The 17422-nt window shown below is 45.0% G+C and overlaps 1 protein-coding gene across 6 annotated transcripts in view; it reads right to left on the reverse strand.

The window, feature by feature from the left end:
* nhsl2 (NHS-like 2) overlaps window positions 1-17422 on the reverse strand; it is a 424653-nt gene that overhangs the window by 40438 nt on the left and 366793 nt on the right. For 5 of the 6 annotated variants that reach the window (XM_070882569.1, XM_070882568.1, XM_070882574.1 and 2 more), the window contains exons 2-3: window positions 10336-10488; window positions 1337-1470 (exon numbers count right to left, since the gene is read on the reverse strand). In XM_070882569.1, coding sequence (XP_070738670.1) covers window positions 1337-1470; window positions 10336-10488 — 287 coding nt within the window. Of the gene's footprint in view, window positions 1-1336; window positions 1471-8102; window positions 8163-10335; window positions 10489-17422 lie in introns of those variants that run through there. The other variant, XM_070882572.1, reaches the window with a different exon arrangement.

Consider the following 17422-nt stretch of genomic DNA (forward strand, 5'->3'; position numbering starts at 1 on the left):
CCACACCTGGAGTACTGCGTACAGTTTTGGTCTCCGTATTTATGGAAGGATATACTTGCATTGGATGCTGTCCCGAGACAGTTCATTCGGTTGATTCTGGAGATGAGGGGGTTGACTTATGAAGATAGGTTGAGTAGGTTGAGCCTATACTCATTGGAGTTCAGAAGAATGAGAGCTGATCTTATTGAAACATATACGATAATGAGAGGGCTTGACAAGGTGGATGCAGAGAGGATATTTCCACTCATAGGAGAAATTAAAACTAGGGGGCATAGTCTCAGAATAAGGGCCGCCCATTTAAAACTGAGATGAGGAGGAATTTGTTCTCTCAGAGGGTTGTAAATCTGTGGAATTCTCTGCCCCAGAGAGCTGTGGAGGCTGGGTCATTGAATATATTTAATGCGGAGATAGACAGATTTTTGAGCGATAAGGGAATAAAGGGTTATGGGGAACGGGCAGGGAAGTGGAGCTGAGTTCATGCTCAGATCAGCCATGGTCTTATTAAATGGTGGAGTGGGCTCGAGGAGCCAAATGGTCTACTCCTATTTCTTATGTTCACCCATCATATACACTGAGACAGCACCCATCGTATACACTGAGAACAGCACCCGTCGTATACACTGAGAACAGCACCCATCATATAAAGTGTGACAAGCACTCATATACACTGAGACAAGCACCCATCATATACACTGAGACAAGTACCCATCATATACACTGAGACAGACACCCATCGTATACACTGAGACACGAGCTCATCTTATACACTGGGAAAATCACCCATCATGTAAAGTGAGAAAAGCGCCCATCACATACACTGAGAGAAACACTCACACCTGCCAGATTTCTCTTTACCTTTTTTGAAGTTCCCTTTCTTCTCTATTTGTTTTTCTCCTCTCCTATAAGTTGAAGTTGGTATTTTGCTGGGTGTGGTTCCACAAGCACCAGGCTTCTTTTGTACCCCATCCAGGTGACGTCCGTCATGCAGCCCAGACTGTGACTTTGAGGAAACCGTATGTTTGTAGGAAACATCAGAACCCAGCACTATGCTGTCCTCATAAACACCCACACACACACACACCCACACACACACACACACACACACACCCACACACACACCCACACACACACTGTTTAGCAGGAGTCATTAGACAATAATCAGCCCAATGTTCTTCCCCTAGCTCAGAGCGAAACAGAAAAAGTTGCTCCATCAGCGTTCTCATATGTAAAGCTCTTGAAGCATTGAGTTATTTTGTATTGTACACACTTCTCAAGAAGGGATGTTGCATTTTATACTCTCAGTAACACACTGCTTAGTACATTAAGGACTTCTTACCATCAATACAAGTTCCAATGGCTTCTCCCACTTTCTGGGACAGCTGTCGGGAATGGCTTCTCTGATCAGAGTTGGTTTGTGTCCGAAGGTATTTGTAGCCACTTCGTTCTGTATCGTCGGCTCACCAAACTCTTCTGAAAGAAAGAGGCACATTTTAACATGGAGTGCATCGGGGTGGGGAGGGGCTGGACAAGATTGTTATCATTTGAGATTCCTAACAGTTCAAAGTTTAAGAGTCAGACTTTCTGAATTCCAGTCTCTACTGTTGGTGGCACAATAATGATTTCATTCCTGACTGTCTAAAGGTTGCTAGTTATCTGAGTGTCAATGCAAATGGCGCACTGATGAAGGCTGGTTGCTTAGCAATGATGGAGTTAGGAGACAATAGCCCACAACTCGAGCAAACAAAACCTTATGTACTCTCCAGAGCTCTGGAGCAGCTCAGCCACTCCCCATTTGCAGATACTCTGTAACTACATCCATGCCTCAAAATCAGATCACCTTCTATAATACTGTGTATGCACCAAAGTTCCTATGTTAAATGGTTAAAATAACATTTCTTAAGTTTCTAACTTACTTTTTTTTAAACTTGAAAACCACTGAAAATAGTCACGGTTTGTGAATTTCAGTGGCTGGAATCACAAATCAGCTACAGTTGACTACCTTGTCAGGTAGTAAATTTAGGAGAGAGGGGTGCATCTTTAACACCTCCTAGCTTCTGGAGTGTTGTTACAACTGCACCCATCAAGGACTGTGGTGAGTATTCCATCACACGCCTAACCTGAACCTTCTAGATAGTGAAGAGGCTTTGAGGGTTGAGGAGGTGGGGCTGTTTTCACAGAGTACCCAATCTCTGCCCTGCTCTTGTAGCCACAGTGTTGATAAGGCCGGTCCAGTTCAGCTTCAGGTCAGTGGTAAGCCCAGAATCTTGATGGTGGGGAACTTGGCAAGATAGAAAATGAGCTGTTGGTTTCTGTGAGCCCCAGTGTTTGTTCCTGAAGAAGTTATAAGGGTAGATATTGGTGGTCCCCAAATAGCATCAGAAAAACAGAAATATTTTGTGTTAGACCTTCCCAACCTCCCCCCTCCACCCCACCACGCCCCAACACCTTTGCTCCTGAATAGCACTGCCCTGAATTCCCTTTATTGCTTTTCAGGTGGATGAAGAGGGTGCAACAATTAAAATGACTGGCAAATGAATGTTGAGGAGGCCTCTGCACATAGACTTCCTGTAATAGTGTCAGTGCAGGTTAGAGGCACACTGCCCCCTTAAACATCTGCCGCTACTGCTTCCCAAGCGGCCATTTAGCTGTTGCCATAACGATTAATAGATTATTAGGTCACTTGCTGTTTGTGTGACCTTGCTGTGTGTAAATTGACTGCCACATTTCCCTACATTAGAACATGACGACACTTCAAAATGTAGTTTATTGGCTGTGAAGCACTTTGGAAGATCCTGAAGCCATGAGAGTTGTTAGATAAATGTAAGCTCTATTTTAAATTCCTTTCTTTTGAAGGACAGGCTGGTATTGTCCATGCGTACCTGAACGTGGAAATCCTGAAGTTGCATTCGCTGCTCCGACACAGGCTGTGCTGTGGACACCGCTCCCCCCGCTCCCTCCTCCCCCGCAACTAGCCAGCAATCCGTGAATTGAAAAGTAGGGAAGTTATGCTAAACCTGGATCGAACCTTGGATAATCAGTGCTTTTCATTTCCTGGTTTGCTATGTGTGAGAATTCTTCAATGTGATTGGCTGCTTAGGCAGCTTGGTGACATCATGGCTGCATCACGTTAGGAATCCCCTATTGACAGCGCTACAATCAATCACTCATCGAGAAACCTAACGTTTTCAACACAGAGCTCGTGAGATCACCGTCGCATTGCCGTTGACTGCAAATTACAGGCCAATGTGGGTTTTTTCATGTTCTTTGAACACTTTCGGTGATTCATTCTAAAAAAATGTTGAAGATGCTTGACTGACAGTCAAGAGTCATCCAATCGGCTTTCCAATTGGCATGTGAAGGCAGTGCTCTGTGAGGATGCATGTGTGGTGTGACCAATAGCAGGAGCATGGGGATGGGGCAATGGAAAGCAGGGGATCAAATAATGAAACCGCCAGGAATATGCAACCAAAGTTGGCAACCTCAAGCACTTCAGGCAGCAATATGTTTAAACATTCTACAAGATGCTGGACCAGCTTTTGGCTTCAGAAATCTGCTTCCACAAACTTCAGGGCCACAAGAATCCAAAGGTCCATAACAGCTTCTTGCTTGAGCCTCCCAGTACACTTTAATGAGCCTCCTGCCTTTAAGGTCAGAATAGTACCTGGATTTCCTTTCGCTGTAGGCCTTCCACTACTCGTTTGCCTCCACGAGTGCCCGATGTCCAACTACTGCATTACAAAGAAGATCTCGTGCAATTCAGCCTGGCTGGAGGAATGTACTCCACTGAGCTTCACACAAAATGTCCCTTCACGGCATATACACAGAGAAAAACTACCCTATATATAGCAAATAAGCTGCTAAAATGTAGCTTTTAAAAGGTTTTTATTTTCCTCAAAAGGCATGCCTGAATCTTTTGTTGTGTGAAGATTGAATTTCTTCAATACTGGTTGCCGTTGTGTTTTGGGGGAAAATACGGTGGCTGTTACCTGGCGTTACTGCATTAATTGCTTTATTTGTTCATTCCTGTCACTGTCCTTGTGGAATTGTCATCGTTTGGAAGTAAAATAGGGAGTGGGGTTGGACGGAGCTCTGTGTGTCACTTAATTAAAAAAAACACACTAAGATTCACACTCTGAGTTTCAAAGTGCTGTAAATGTTGCAAATCAGGTGGCAGAAATTGCCCTGCGCCCCAATTGGGGGCGGTAACCTTCTCTGGGAATGATTTAGTCTGAAAGGAATAAGGATGGGGCAGAGCAGTGCTTCGGAAAACAGCTGGAGAGGCCACAGAATTGTGAAATAAAGCTTCCTCTATGTGTGATTGCCTCCTTCCCAGCCATCGTTTGCTCACTCCTCAACCACGCTCCTGCTGGGTGGACCAGCCGGCAGTAAGCTTGTGTTCTGCGCAGCACTTGATGTCACATTTCCTTAATACCTGACGTGGGGATATTTCTTCACAGCTCCAAGAAACGCTCTTATATTCCAGTTGATATGTTGAAAGGGATCTTACATAGAATTACGTAACATTTACAGCACAGAAACAGGCCATTCAGCTCAACTGGTATATGCCGCCGTTTATACTCCACACGAGCCTCCTCTCACACCTCTTCATCTAGCCCAATCAGCATACCCTTCTATTCCCTTCTCCCTCATGTGCTTATCTAGCTTCCCCTTAAATTCATCAATGTTATTCAGCTCAAATACTCTTTATGATAGCGAGTTCCACATTCTCACCAATCTTTAGGTAAAGAAATTTCTCTTGAATTCCCTATTGGATTTATTGATAACTCTTATATTTGTGACCCCTAATTTTGCTCTCTACCACAAGGGAAAACATCGTCTCTATGTCTACCCTATCAAACCTCGTCATAATTTTAATGACCTCTATAGGTCACACCTCAACCTTCTCTTTTTTTAGAGAAAAGATCTCCAGCCTTTCCTGATAGTTATACCCTCTCAATTCTAGTATCATTCTTGTAAATCAGTTTAGCAGCTTCTCCAGTGCCTCTATATCCTTTTTACAATATGGAGACCAGAACTGTGCACAGTACTCCAAGTGAGTTACCCTGCAATGCTGCTGCCTGCTTCTGTGTTTGCAATTGGAAGTTTTTTTATGTCAGGATGCTGATGCAATAACTGCAGCTGTAATATAAGCAATGCAGCAGCCAGTTTGCACACAGCAAGGTCCCACAAGCAACAATGAGATAATGATCAGATAATCTGTTGATTGATAATTAATGGACAAGCACTGTCTTGTTCACACATGAAGAGTGCACACTTGGGAGAGGTATCAGAGAATTGCCAGTGTTTGTGGAACCATAGGCTTATTGTAGTTCAGGAAAGGAGGGGAGAAAATTGGATGCAAACATCCCCTTGCAAAATTGCAATCAGCGCAGCAAGGGTTAATGGTCAACCACTGCAGTGTGGGAGTAACCATTGACACGTGCCCACAAAGAGGAAGTGAAATTTGAAGCAATGCTTGCAGACTGAAAGTGAAGTTTGAAATCAAGATAGATGAACAAGCAGTCCAGCCTTTCAGATATCGGCACGCACAGCTTGGTATAGATTCTTCACCTTATTTCCAAGCGGTATGACTCTTGCTTTAGTTCTGTTCAAGAAGTCTTAATTGCCCTTTAACACCTCATCCAAATGTGTGAGCCTTGACGCTGAGGCCCCGATTTTAACTCTCTTCACTTGGCGGAGACCAGTTGTTAAACTGAGGGCGACGATTTACCCTCTCTGATCCCGCTACCTTCCTCCTGTACCTCAATGTTAAGTGCTCTTTTAAGCAGGCGAACGGGATACCCGACCCCAAGCTGGCGGAGTCTTGTTGATGACATAATTGGGGCCTGCTCTGCAATTTCAGTTGAAGGCCTGAGCAGGGGAGCACTGCTGACCTCTTCGTCAGGCCATAACTGTCGGGAGCTGGATAGAGGGCCAGAAGAGGCAAGTCATTATTTAAATGTACTTTTTTAGGTGTCCTTGTGTGCCAAGAGGAGGAGGAGTGGGCAAGATTGGCCAGGCTTCAATATCCCTGGACTCTTCGGGTGTGCTGCCCGGTTCAGGGCTAGCACGCACCAAACCTGCCCTCCCTTCAAAATTCAGGCCCGAGTGTCAATAGGCCTCCCAATGCATGAGGGGCCTCACAGAGAAGCTCAATCCGTTCCTAACTTGACATCCAGTTTACATGTATTTTCCAACTAGTGTCAATGGATAGTAATCATAGTGGGAACACTGATTGTTTTTTTTTTACCTCCTTAGCTATGGAGTGCTGAATCCAATTACAGCAGCTTTATTTGTGCCCCATATAAAAGCAACTAACCTTTGCACAGACCGTAGACTTTCCTGGTCTGCAGCCTTTGACTGGCTTGGCCACACTATCCTCCTTTAACATCTCTCTTCCACTGTCCAGTTCAGTGGGACTGCCCTCGCCTGGTTCTACTCTTACATATCAATTTGCAGCCAGAATATTTCCAGCAAAGGATTCTCTTCCCGCCCCATCACTGGTATTTATGCAGTGCCCCAAGGATCTATCGTTGGCCACCTCCCCTTCCTCATCTACATCACCACTTGGTGATATCATCCAAAGACCTGGGATTAGCTTCCACATGTACACTGACACCACACAAACCTACCTCTCCACCAGCCGTCTCAACTCCTCCACTGCCTCTGTGATGTCAGACTGTTTGTTTGCCATCCAGTCTTCGATGCACCACAACCACCTTCAGTTAAAAAAGAATGCCATCTTCCAGTTCTGTAACAGCACCCATCTACAACTGAAATGATCATCTTTGTCACCTCCAGACATGACTATTCCAATGCTCTTCGAGTAGTCCCCAATCCTCCATATTCCGTAAACTTCAGCTCATCCAAAACTCTGCTGCCCATATCCTCTCCCACACCAGGTTTCACGCACTCATCACTTCTGTCCTTCCTGACCTACATTGGCTCTTGTTCCCCACAAAGCCTTCATTTTGAAATTCTCACCCTCGTATTTAAACCCCTTCATGGCCTCGCCCCTTCCTACCCCTGTAACCTCCTCCAGCCCTACAACCCCCAGAACCCTCCGTTCTTCTGACTCTGGCTTCTTGTGCAACCCTCCCTTGGCTCCAGCACTGGTGGCAGTGTCGTCTAAGCCCCATGCTCTGGAATTCCCATTCTAAACCCTTCCACCTGTCCATCTCCTTCGCCTTCTTTAATACAGCCCCACCCCCTTAATACCCACCTCTTTGCCCAGTTATTGTTACCCTGACTGCTGCAGCATGGGTTAGTGCCACACCATTTAGTCTATTCACTCACTCATCCAGCTGGGGAGCTCCTCACATCTGTATTTTAAAGCTATTTCTACTTGATAGAACCAGAAACATCGGAACATAAGAGCGAATAGCTGAAATAGCTGATGTGTAGTAGTTACACACATGAGGATAGAAATGGCCTTCATTGACATTTTTGCTTGAATGCTTAACACACATCAGATTCCACTCTCCACGACTTTAATATAGGCTTTAGTCTGTTTATTTTAAATGGCTTAATGCCGCTGTGTGAAGTGGTTTGATGCAAGCAATGCTCACAGTTATTTGCTACTCAACTGTGTTGAAATGGCACTGTCTGGATGTTTGCTGGAGCATTTGGACAAGGCCTTTTGGTTAAGATCATGCGTAACTGACCTGACAGGGGAGTAGCCACCATAACCCCAAGGTGGTTCTCCCTGGATCAGGAAGGTATATGCTTGCTTTTTTGGAAATAGGAGGTGGGTGGGGTGGCTTGACCCATCCACCTCCATGGCACGAACCTGGTATTGCAGTACTTCCAGGAACGGTGCAGTGGCTCTTGGCCTTTTGGCTAAGAGCATTGGCGCAGAGTGATCCTTGGCGTGTGCAAGGTGACCTCTGGCGTTTGTGATTTGACAAAGAATTGGAATGATTGGCTACGAATTTCCAAAAAAAAAAAAAAAAAATTTGGACAAGGTGACATAATTCATGTCAAAACATCAAAATGAAGTGCAAGTATTACTTTATTTCTCCTCTCCTCTCCTTCCCCCTTCCCTTCGGCCCAACAGCCAGGTCAGGGCACCTTTTATTTCAATCTTCTCCCTGGCTCCTTACCTCTGTGTACCACTCTCTGCTTTTAGCTTGTTCTGTACTCCATTCTCCTGTTGGCCTGTTGGAGCCTGATTCACAAACACAGTTTTTCACACAGCAACAAATGTTTTTTTTTTGTCTTCTCAGAATTGGTTACTGAGAAACTTATAATGGTGAGTCAGGAAATTGATACTGAGCCAGAGCTGTGTGTTGACGTGCTCATTTCATGGCATTATTTTGGGTCACAATGGATCACGCAGATGTACTGAATTGGCTTCTGTGGTTAGCAGCCAGAGGAAGTAGTCACTGTTCTACTACAACAACAACTTGCATTTGTATAGTGCCTTTTAACGTTTTCTCCAAGCTGTGCGGCCACATGACTGCACAGCTGTTTTCCAGCCCCGCGCAGCCCGGGACTGACTTTTCCAATGTTAAATTTCGCCTGTGAATGGGCTGCACACAATGATGTCTTTAGTGTAGTAGAAGCATCCCAAGGCGCCACACAGGAGTATTATCAGACAAAATTTACCACCAAGCAACATTAGGACAAATGACCAAAAGCTTGATCAAAGAGGTAGGTTTTAAGGAGTGACTTAAAGGAGGAGAGTGAGAGGCATAAGGAGGGTATTCCAGATCTTAGGTCCCAGGCAGCTGAAGGTATGGCCGCCAATGGTGGAGTGATGTAAATCAGGGATGTGCGAGAGGCCAGAATTGGAGGAATGCAGAGATCTCAGAGGGTTGTATGGATGGAGGCAGTTAAGAGAGATAGGGAGGGACGAGGCCATGGAGGGATTTGAACACAAGGATGAATGGGACTTGGTGCGAATTAGGATACAGGCAGGAGAGTTTGGTTGAATTCAAGTTTACGGAGGATTCTAGCGGATCATGAGCCCCACAAAAAATTGAGTCTCAGCTATATCTGAAAGGAGATAGGCTGCGTCATTTATATTTACAAGTGCAGTGGACCGTAGAAGAACCATGAATGCAGATAATATAAAAGCATCTGGGGCCGAGATTGCCCCTTTCTATTCGAAGCGTGACCGCCTGAAAGCAGCAGCCACGGGGTTGGTAAGAAATCCCGGCTCGGTTGGTGATGAAGGGCCACCATTTTGTAAATTGCTCTCGTGACTTTTCCCGCTGGAGAAAGTCTCCGCTCCGCCTGTGTTGCCAAGTGGTCAACCCCCTTTCCGCCGGGAGCGGATCGACTGTCGGTCGATGCCACTGACAGCTTTTCCTGGCGGGAACCGTATTGTGGCTGGTTTTTCTACGGTCCACTGCACTTGTAATTTATAAATGACGCAGCCTATCTTCTTTCAGATACAGCTGAGACTCAATTTTTTGTGGGACTCATGATCCGCTAGAATCCTCCGTAAACTTGAATTCAACCAAACTTAAAGGGGAGGGCGCACTGCTGCAGCCGCCATTTTATTTTAATTATCAGCCGACTGTCAGGTCAGCCTGACAATGGCGATCACGTGTTCGGCCGGGCCACCAACAGGCAGCCTGGCACCCCCTCTTGGGTGCCTGGCCGCTGGCCCGGCCGAAGCCTTCCCTGGTGGCCCAGTGTTTGCCACTAAAGTGGCTGCAGAGTTCACAGTGGCCCTCCCCTTTAACTGAAGGGGTGAGATGCTGTGACGCAGCCCCTCCGATCCGTCCCCATTTCCGCCACGGTGACGAGACCACTTCCGCCCCGCTCCAACAAAAAAATATAAAGCCCTGAATTTCTCCGGATTGTCCGCCCGGAACCCTTCGAAATCGGTAGGCGCGCCCTGTTTCTGCCTCTGTGTCCACCATTAAGGCCTTGGCTGCATCATATGTAAAGCTACTACCTAATTTGGTACTGGGACGTGCAGACCAGAAGGGTCCCACGTTTGATTGTTGGCATCCACCAGGGCAGGAGTTGAAGGTGTGACAATTGAGTTCAGGAACCCTTGGTTAGAGAAGGGAAAAGAGCCAATTGCCGGAAAGTGTCTGGTCATTGCGTGAGGACAGGATGAGCATGGCGACGATGCCGTTCGCTGTTAAACTCACTGTTTTGGCTCAGAGGTGGAGTGGTCACTTTGATGAGGTACCCGGAGGTTGCCAGCACATGCAAGAGTCAGCACCTTCAGGAGGGAAGGGGACATCAATGGAAGCAGTATAGATCTGCTCTCTCGCTTCTCCGAATTAAGAATGACACAGCCAATCTATATTTAACTGCTTAATCCGACTTTTCAATTGCAAGGCATGCTATTAAATTGCAGAAGTCTGTCCGTACCTTGGAGCAGAGACTGGAGGTTCAGCTGGGCCTCTTGATGCAATTCCTCCACACAGGGTGGTCTGGATGAGGAGCCGAACACATTTACATTTTGTTGCCATGACGATTTGAAGTGGGCAGTCCTCTTACTCTCCTGATCCAAGTTTGATCCAGCTGAAGTTAAAAATAAATAAATAAATGTATACCAATATAAAACCAAAATTGATGACATAAAGCAGGCGGCAGTGGAGCATTTAAGGAATGTGGCTGGAGTTCAAATACAGATTTCACTCACTCCACACTGCGACAGAGAAATTCACTGCAAAGCTTCAATTAGTATGCCGACTTTGATTGGACTTTTGTATTGAAACATCTTTGATCCCTGATGTAGACAGTAATGTGAGTGACCATTGCTGCACTGTATAAATCAACCGGACAATTAAAGCGCCAGGTTCCCATGTCAGGTCACTCCACACAAACAGTCAATTGCTACTAAAGACACCGCCAGCAGCATGGAATCGATGTCACCAAGCAATAAAATATCTACCTACTGCTCTTTGAAGGACTACAGACACTGCAAAGCTCCCCAACTGATCCATGTTTAGTCTGCAAAAAATGGAGACAGCCATATGCATACATACCAAGCTACAAAACCAGCAAAAACAGACCAACAGATTTAAAAAGGCTGACACAACCCCCAACAATGCTGACAACTCAAAAAAAGCCCTGAGTATCGCCATCCAAAACAAGTAGTTACACTGACTGAAAGTGCTGCGGTACACAAGTTTGTCATAACCTAACCTGAAGCTGCAGCCAACACTCCATCACTTGCATTACAGACAAAGAAAATAAGTGATATAAAGACAGAAAGCGTTGGAAATTCTGACGGAAGATCATCAACCTGAAACGGTAACTCTGTTTCTCTGTTCGCAGATGCTGCCTGACCCGCTGAGTACTTTCAGAATTTTCCGTTTTAATTTCAGGTTCCCAGCATCCACAGTATTTTGCTCTTGTATTAAAGAAAATAAGGGGCTGAAATTACCCACGGCTGGAAACGCAGCGCACCTCCCCTGTTTCCGCTGCTTTTAGAGGCGCGGTTGATGCAGTGGCTTCTTGAATGAAATTCCGCTCGATGGCTTTTGTTTTCCAGTCGGTCATAACGGGGGATGGAAGTGTGGTGGTGAGCGGAAGTTTGCACACTAGAGGGGTGGAAGTTGGGGGCGGGAGGACTGTCCTCTGCTGTCACTCATCAGTGAAGCGCTGATGACGTCATCGCGCTGGCGTGTCGCAGTGTGGAGTGAGTGAAATCTGTATTTGAACTCCAGCCACATTCCTTAAATGCTCCAGCGCCGGGCACGCGGCCTGACACACAAGAGGGGGTGCCAGGCTGCCTGTTAGCGGCCCGGCCGAACCTGGGGGTATAATCGCCGGCCCAACATGGCAGGCGGCCAACAAAAAAAAGATGGCGGCCACAGCAGTGCGCCCTCCCCTTTAACGGCGGCCACACCGCCATTTTGAACAGACTCCAAGCAGAGTGCACGAACAGAAAAAACCGTCGGTGGCACTGAGCGGCGGGAGCAGGATTGTCTTGACGGAATTTCGCGATCGCGGGGGGGGGAACATCGGCAGTGCGCGTTCTGATGATGCACTTAGGACAGATCGGCAGCAGTGGAGCAGTAGTGAGGGGAGCGGGTCACCCCCCAGGATACCGCAGGAGCGGAATTTTCAAAATGGCGGCCAGTGCACGAAAAATCGGCAGCCATTCCACTACGCAGCATGGCCGGCGATTTCCGGCAGTAACAGGCCTTAAGGAAAGAGGCAATTTCGGACATTAAGTGTTTTGCTGAGGCGGTGGATTTAGAAATTTCTAAAGGGGAATGCAAATACTGTAGCCACAAGATTCATTTTTATGGGGGGTTTCTGAGGACATATTCCTGCTTTCCTCATAAAACTTCCATTTTTGCCATTTTATTTACTTTGTTTTCTAATTTTTTGGAGTCCAGTTTTCTGAATGTGTTTTCCTGGCACAGAGCCTCAGCTATCAGCATTGCACATCAGGAAATCACAGGTGCACTACCACGGAAATCATAGGGATTGCATCTGCAATTTCCTAATGTGTCCTTCTGGCAGATGAGGCTCAGTGCTGGGAGCACGGATATGGGCATTGGCCCTGTACTGCCAACTTGCTTCATTTGGCTCTCACTTCTGAGTCATAAGGTTAGAATTCAAGCCTCACTGCAGGAATTGAGTACATAACCAACGCTGACACTCTAGGACAGTACTGAGGAGCTATATTGTCAGAAACACTAAGCTTCGAAAACTTGTTGAACTGATGTGCTGTTTGCCTGCTCAGATGGATGTTAAACATCTCAAAGTGCTATTTAAAGAAGAGCAGTAAGTTCTCCTGATGTCTTAGCTAATCTCCCTTTACCCAGCACGGCCATAAACAGATTATTTGTTCATGTGTATACATCCTACACATTTAGATCCTCTTCTCAATCTGTCTCTGCGTGTTCCTGGCATCAAACCTCTGTACATCCTTGAGTTACTGTACTTATACTTGCCTGTTGTATATCCCACTCTTTGACCAGTCTTGTCTAGGATTCAATTTCCTCCTCATCCTTTCTCTTACCTATCTAGTTTAAATAATTCTCAGTGTTACCTCAGCCATCTTCCACGTTACTCTGATAGTGCCTATTCCTGTTTGGAAGCTAAGCAGTATTAGGTTAGTCGTTGGATGGGCAACCACCAGGGGACAAGCAGTAAGCTTGTTTATAACAAAGGAAAAAAGATCTCAATGTTGCTGACAAGGCTTGTTGTTTCTTCCTTGTTGCTATTCCCTATGTGGACTGATACACTCTTAATAAAGGATGAAACTGAGTACTGTGAACAATGAGCAAGTGTGACCTTAGCTCCTTTAATAAGACTCCAGAGTGCAGTTACCTCGTGGGTGGCCTGCTTATATACAGTGCTCCCAAGGGACGCTGGGATCCCTTGGGACTCCAACAGGTGGGCCCTCTGGTGGTGGTGTGATACAGGTTGCAAAGGGTTAAATACATAACATGGACCAATACCATTAGGTCTCTTGCTGTCCCCTTCAGCAACCCTCCTAAATCTTCCCTCAATGTGTATTGCTGTAACTCCATGTAAACAACTCACCATCCTATTAAAAAAGAAAAACTGATATTTATGTAGAGCCTTTCACAATCTCAGGACATCCAAAAGAGCTTTACAGTCAATGAAGTACTTTTGAAGATTGGGCACTGTTGTAATTTAGGAAACATTGTCCTTACGACTCAGAAGTCTATCTGCCTCCCTACGCAGAGTCCCATACAAATGCAAACCCTGTTTCTTTCTTTCAGACGCTTCTCTGCTCAGCACCATCCAACCTGGGAGAAGGATTTTATATATGTAAAAGATACAATGCCTAATTCAGGCACCCTTGGGGCACAGAAGAAAGCAGTATTAAACTCGTGCTTTTTGGCTCCATCTGCACCAGAAAAATGGGTGTACTGGGGTCTAATGTCTCTGTCACTGAATTTAGTGCTATCCATATCACTCTCAATAATCCTCTTGCATTTATCTGCTCCTTGGTTCCTCTGAGGCCAGAACCTTTTCCTTGGGCATTTGGATGAACAACAACATGTTGTACCTTTCCCCCATATACATTATCTGGCTCTCTAATGTGTAAACATCCTACAACAAACACAGCTTGTGATCTACATCTTACTTACACCCTACAGGTGATTTAAAATTTTCTAAGGTAGCCTGTATTTTTGATTAAAAAAAACACTCCCACCCACCCCTCCCCCCTTCTCAGGTAAAGAAAGTTAGAGTTCACAGTTTTACTTTGTTATTTATTTTACCAGGCCTTATCTACAAAATGGCCTTCTTAGTGTCCATTATTAATTTGCTAGTTGCACTTCCCTTTTTCTTTTCTTCTTTCTGCCAGTCCTGTTCCCTTTCAACGTTTCTTCGCCAAAATTGTCTTTTTTCAGGCATGCCCCTTTAATTTGACTGGTCTCCTTCGCTGTGCTACTGCCTCACCCAGCCTGCCCAACGTTCTAGAGCGAGAAACACTGTCTTTAAATCCTTCTGCTAAGGTAAAGCCTTCTGAGCTGCCAGGCTGCCTCATGAACTGTGACTCCTTGAGAACCAAGCAAATGCAGAAGTCACAACAATATCATGCAAAACAGCAAACAAGCTGACTGGCCAGTCATTTTGTTTCTTTTGGTGGTATTGCTTGCTTTCAACTAGTCCCACGGAATCCTTTACATCCACCCGAACAGAATCTAATTTTACGTCTCATCAGCACCTTAGTACTCCCTTAGTACTCCCTTAGTATTACACTACACAAAAATGTCAGCCTAAATTATGTGCTTAAGCCCCTGAGTGGGTCTTGAACTCACATCCATCTGACTCAACAGCGAGAGTGTTATCAGCTGAGCCAAGTTGACATCGAAGGTGGCCAACAGCTGGAATAGGGTACCAGGGTGGGAGGTGAAAACCAATATGCTGAAATAATTTTAAGAAGCAGCCAGCAGCTGTAATGGGAAGGTAGTAGGGTTAATATTCTGGAAGGATGAGATCAAATGGGTCTGAGCCTTCATCATCCAGATCAATCTTGTGATGTGATCTTAATCTGTGTAAAGGATAAAATGCCATATGTCTCTTTGGTGGTTCTAGGAGGAGGGGACATTTAAAGGAGTATTCTCATCACACCAGGTAGTTAAAATCCCTGGAATAACTAAGAACAGTACTCCCCCAACTTCCTCATGCCAGCTGTGGGATAAACTCATCCTACAACAGCTGCTATAATCTGTCATTTCAACAGTATCATTTAAAAAAAACATTTCATTAAATCAATTTTAAAGATAAACTTAAAGTTAAAAAGTCATCAGCATTGCAATATGGTTTCAGGTACCTCACTTGGCACTTGGCTTTAAGTGGCACAATAGGAAAAATGAAACAAAACAGAATATAACACTAAATGATCACCATAGACCACATGGAACGTCTGCTGAACCACAACTAGTCGGCCAGCGAGTTTTCCCAATCATCCGAGCCACTAACCTCCACAGTGATACCATTCAGCAAGCCCGTTCCTCCCGCTCACCCCTAAATCGTTCGTCCCACACACAATGTGTTAATCCAGTTTGTCAGCGAACAGCAGAGCAAGATGCCCCGGCACTTAAACTGCCTTCAACTGGCACGGGATACTCTTCTCTGAGAATGTGGTTCAAGTGCAGTGAGCTGTCTGTTGGAAAGGCGAGTTGTTTATTTCCTCAAACATCTGCAGTTTCCTGGAGCTCTTTTAACACATAGAAAATGCATAGAGATGTTACCCCACCCTCGAACAAAAGAGGATCTAACCATTTTATCTCACTTTCAGAAGGGAAGGGTGTGACTCCAAGTATCAGTGTTGTAAATGCCTCAGTCACTGATAGTGCTTCTCCTTCTCCATTCAACTACTAAATAAAGTTGCCCTGATGAAAGAGTTCAAGCTCCGGCCAGTACTTACGAGGGGTCTTCCCCTTCAACTAAAAAGAGTCCTATGTGACTTATAAATAATGCTGTTGTGTTTGTGTAATGATTTGTGAGTGTTGGAGGAGTGAGAAATGCCGTGAAGTTGAGATAGTCTTTATTTTCCTTGATATCAATATCACAAACAGGTATTTTCTGCTACTTAACCCTCTGCTCTAGCTCTTATAAAACACTCTCGAGAGGTGATGACCTTTGGTGCTAGCTGTCTCAGATACTCCCCCCAATCCCTGTCTGTGTATGCACATTTTTTACACACTGAAGCATAGAAGCAGTGGGAGTCAATTTTAACTCTCAATGAGTTTCAGATGGGGGTGAGTGAAAAATGCACTCGCAGGCCCAGATTTCATACCCAGGTTATCCAACTCCTGGACCTTATCTGTATATGGGAGGAGGGGGACGTGGGGAGGCTGGTTTTTTGTGTATGTTTTGATTTTTATTGGTGTGTGATGCAACTTTTTTGTGTGCGGGCATTTCTGCTTTACTTTGCCTCTGAAGTCTTGCAAATTTTGTGTATGGGAATTTGATTTTTACACAGTGGGATATTTAATTTTTCTGTGTTTCAATGCAGCCCATTCATAGGTTTTGAGACATGTATTGGACAGCTGCTTTAAGAGAATCAAGCAAGCTCCAAGAGATCATAGTTACCCATGATGTATCACTACATGTATTTAAATAGTTCACACTCATCTCTCTCTGATATGTCCCAATGTCCTTAAGAACATCAGACTTTACAGGACCTGCAAAAGATACTTTTTATCCATCGGGCTGCTCTCAAAGATCAGAGACTTTGTGCTCTTTCATATTCTTTGATAGTCCTGTGTACCAAAAACTTATCCATCATCCTCTTGAAAGTAAAACACTGTTGGCTTCCACTGCCTCCCTGATTAAGCAATTCCACATATTCGCTTTTTAAACTGTATTGTCACCTTTTCTCACTAAGCTTGAATTTGAGCCTCCTTGTCTTAGAGCTGGTGTTACTATTGAGCGTCTCTCTGGATCCAATTTATCTGCACCCTAGAAGATCTTAAATGCCTCAATAATATCACCTCTAAGTATTTGTTCTGGTGTAAATATCGCTAGCATCTGTAGTCCTTCCTCAAAGCTTGTGTGCCTAATGCTATTTATCAACTTAGTTGTCAAACTTTGTACTTTCTCCAAAGCCATGGAACCCCATGGTACAGTGTCAGATGGTATACAATACTCTGTGTGGTTACAGACCAGTGCTTTGTACACACTATCACTTCCTGATGGGTGTAGACCAGTGCTTTGTACACACTATCACTTCCTGATGGATGTAGACCAGTGTTTTGCACCAGCTGACTAACTGACACTTCCTGTTTGCCTTTTTCATCACGCCTGCATCATTGTGCAGAGAGTTTAAGGGCGCTTTTCACAGAACCCTCCAGATTTCTCTCCTGTATCATTTCCTGTTGACTATTCCCATTTATTTTGAACTCCCTTTGTTTGTTTTGCTTGCCCAGCTTCATGGCTTTTCCTTTCACTGCATTAAACAACATCTCCCATTTTTATGCCAAATTACCCAAAGTTGTCGATATCCCAGTGC

This window comes from Pristiophorus japonicus, chromosome 6 (genome assembly GCF_044704955.1).
Source record: "Pristiophorus japonicus isolate sPriJap1 chromosome 6, sPriJap1.hap1, whole genome shotgun sequence".
NCBI classification, from domain to species: domain Eukaryota; kingdom Metazoa; phylum Chordata; class Chondrichthyes; family Pristiophoridae; genus Pristiophorus; species Pristiophorus japonicus.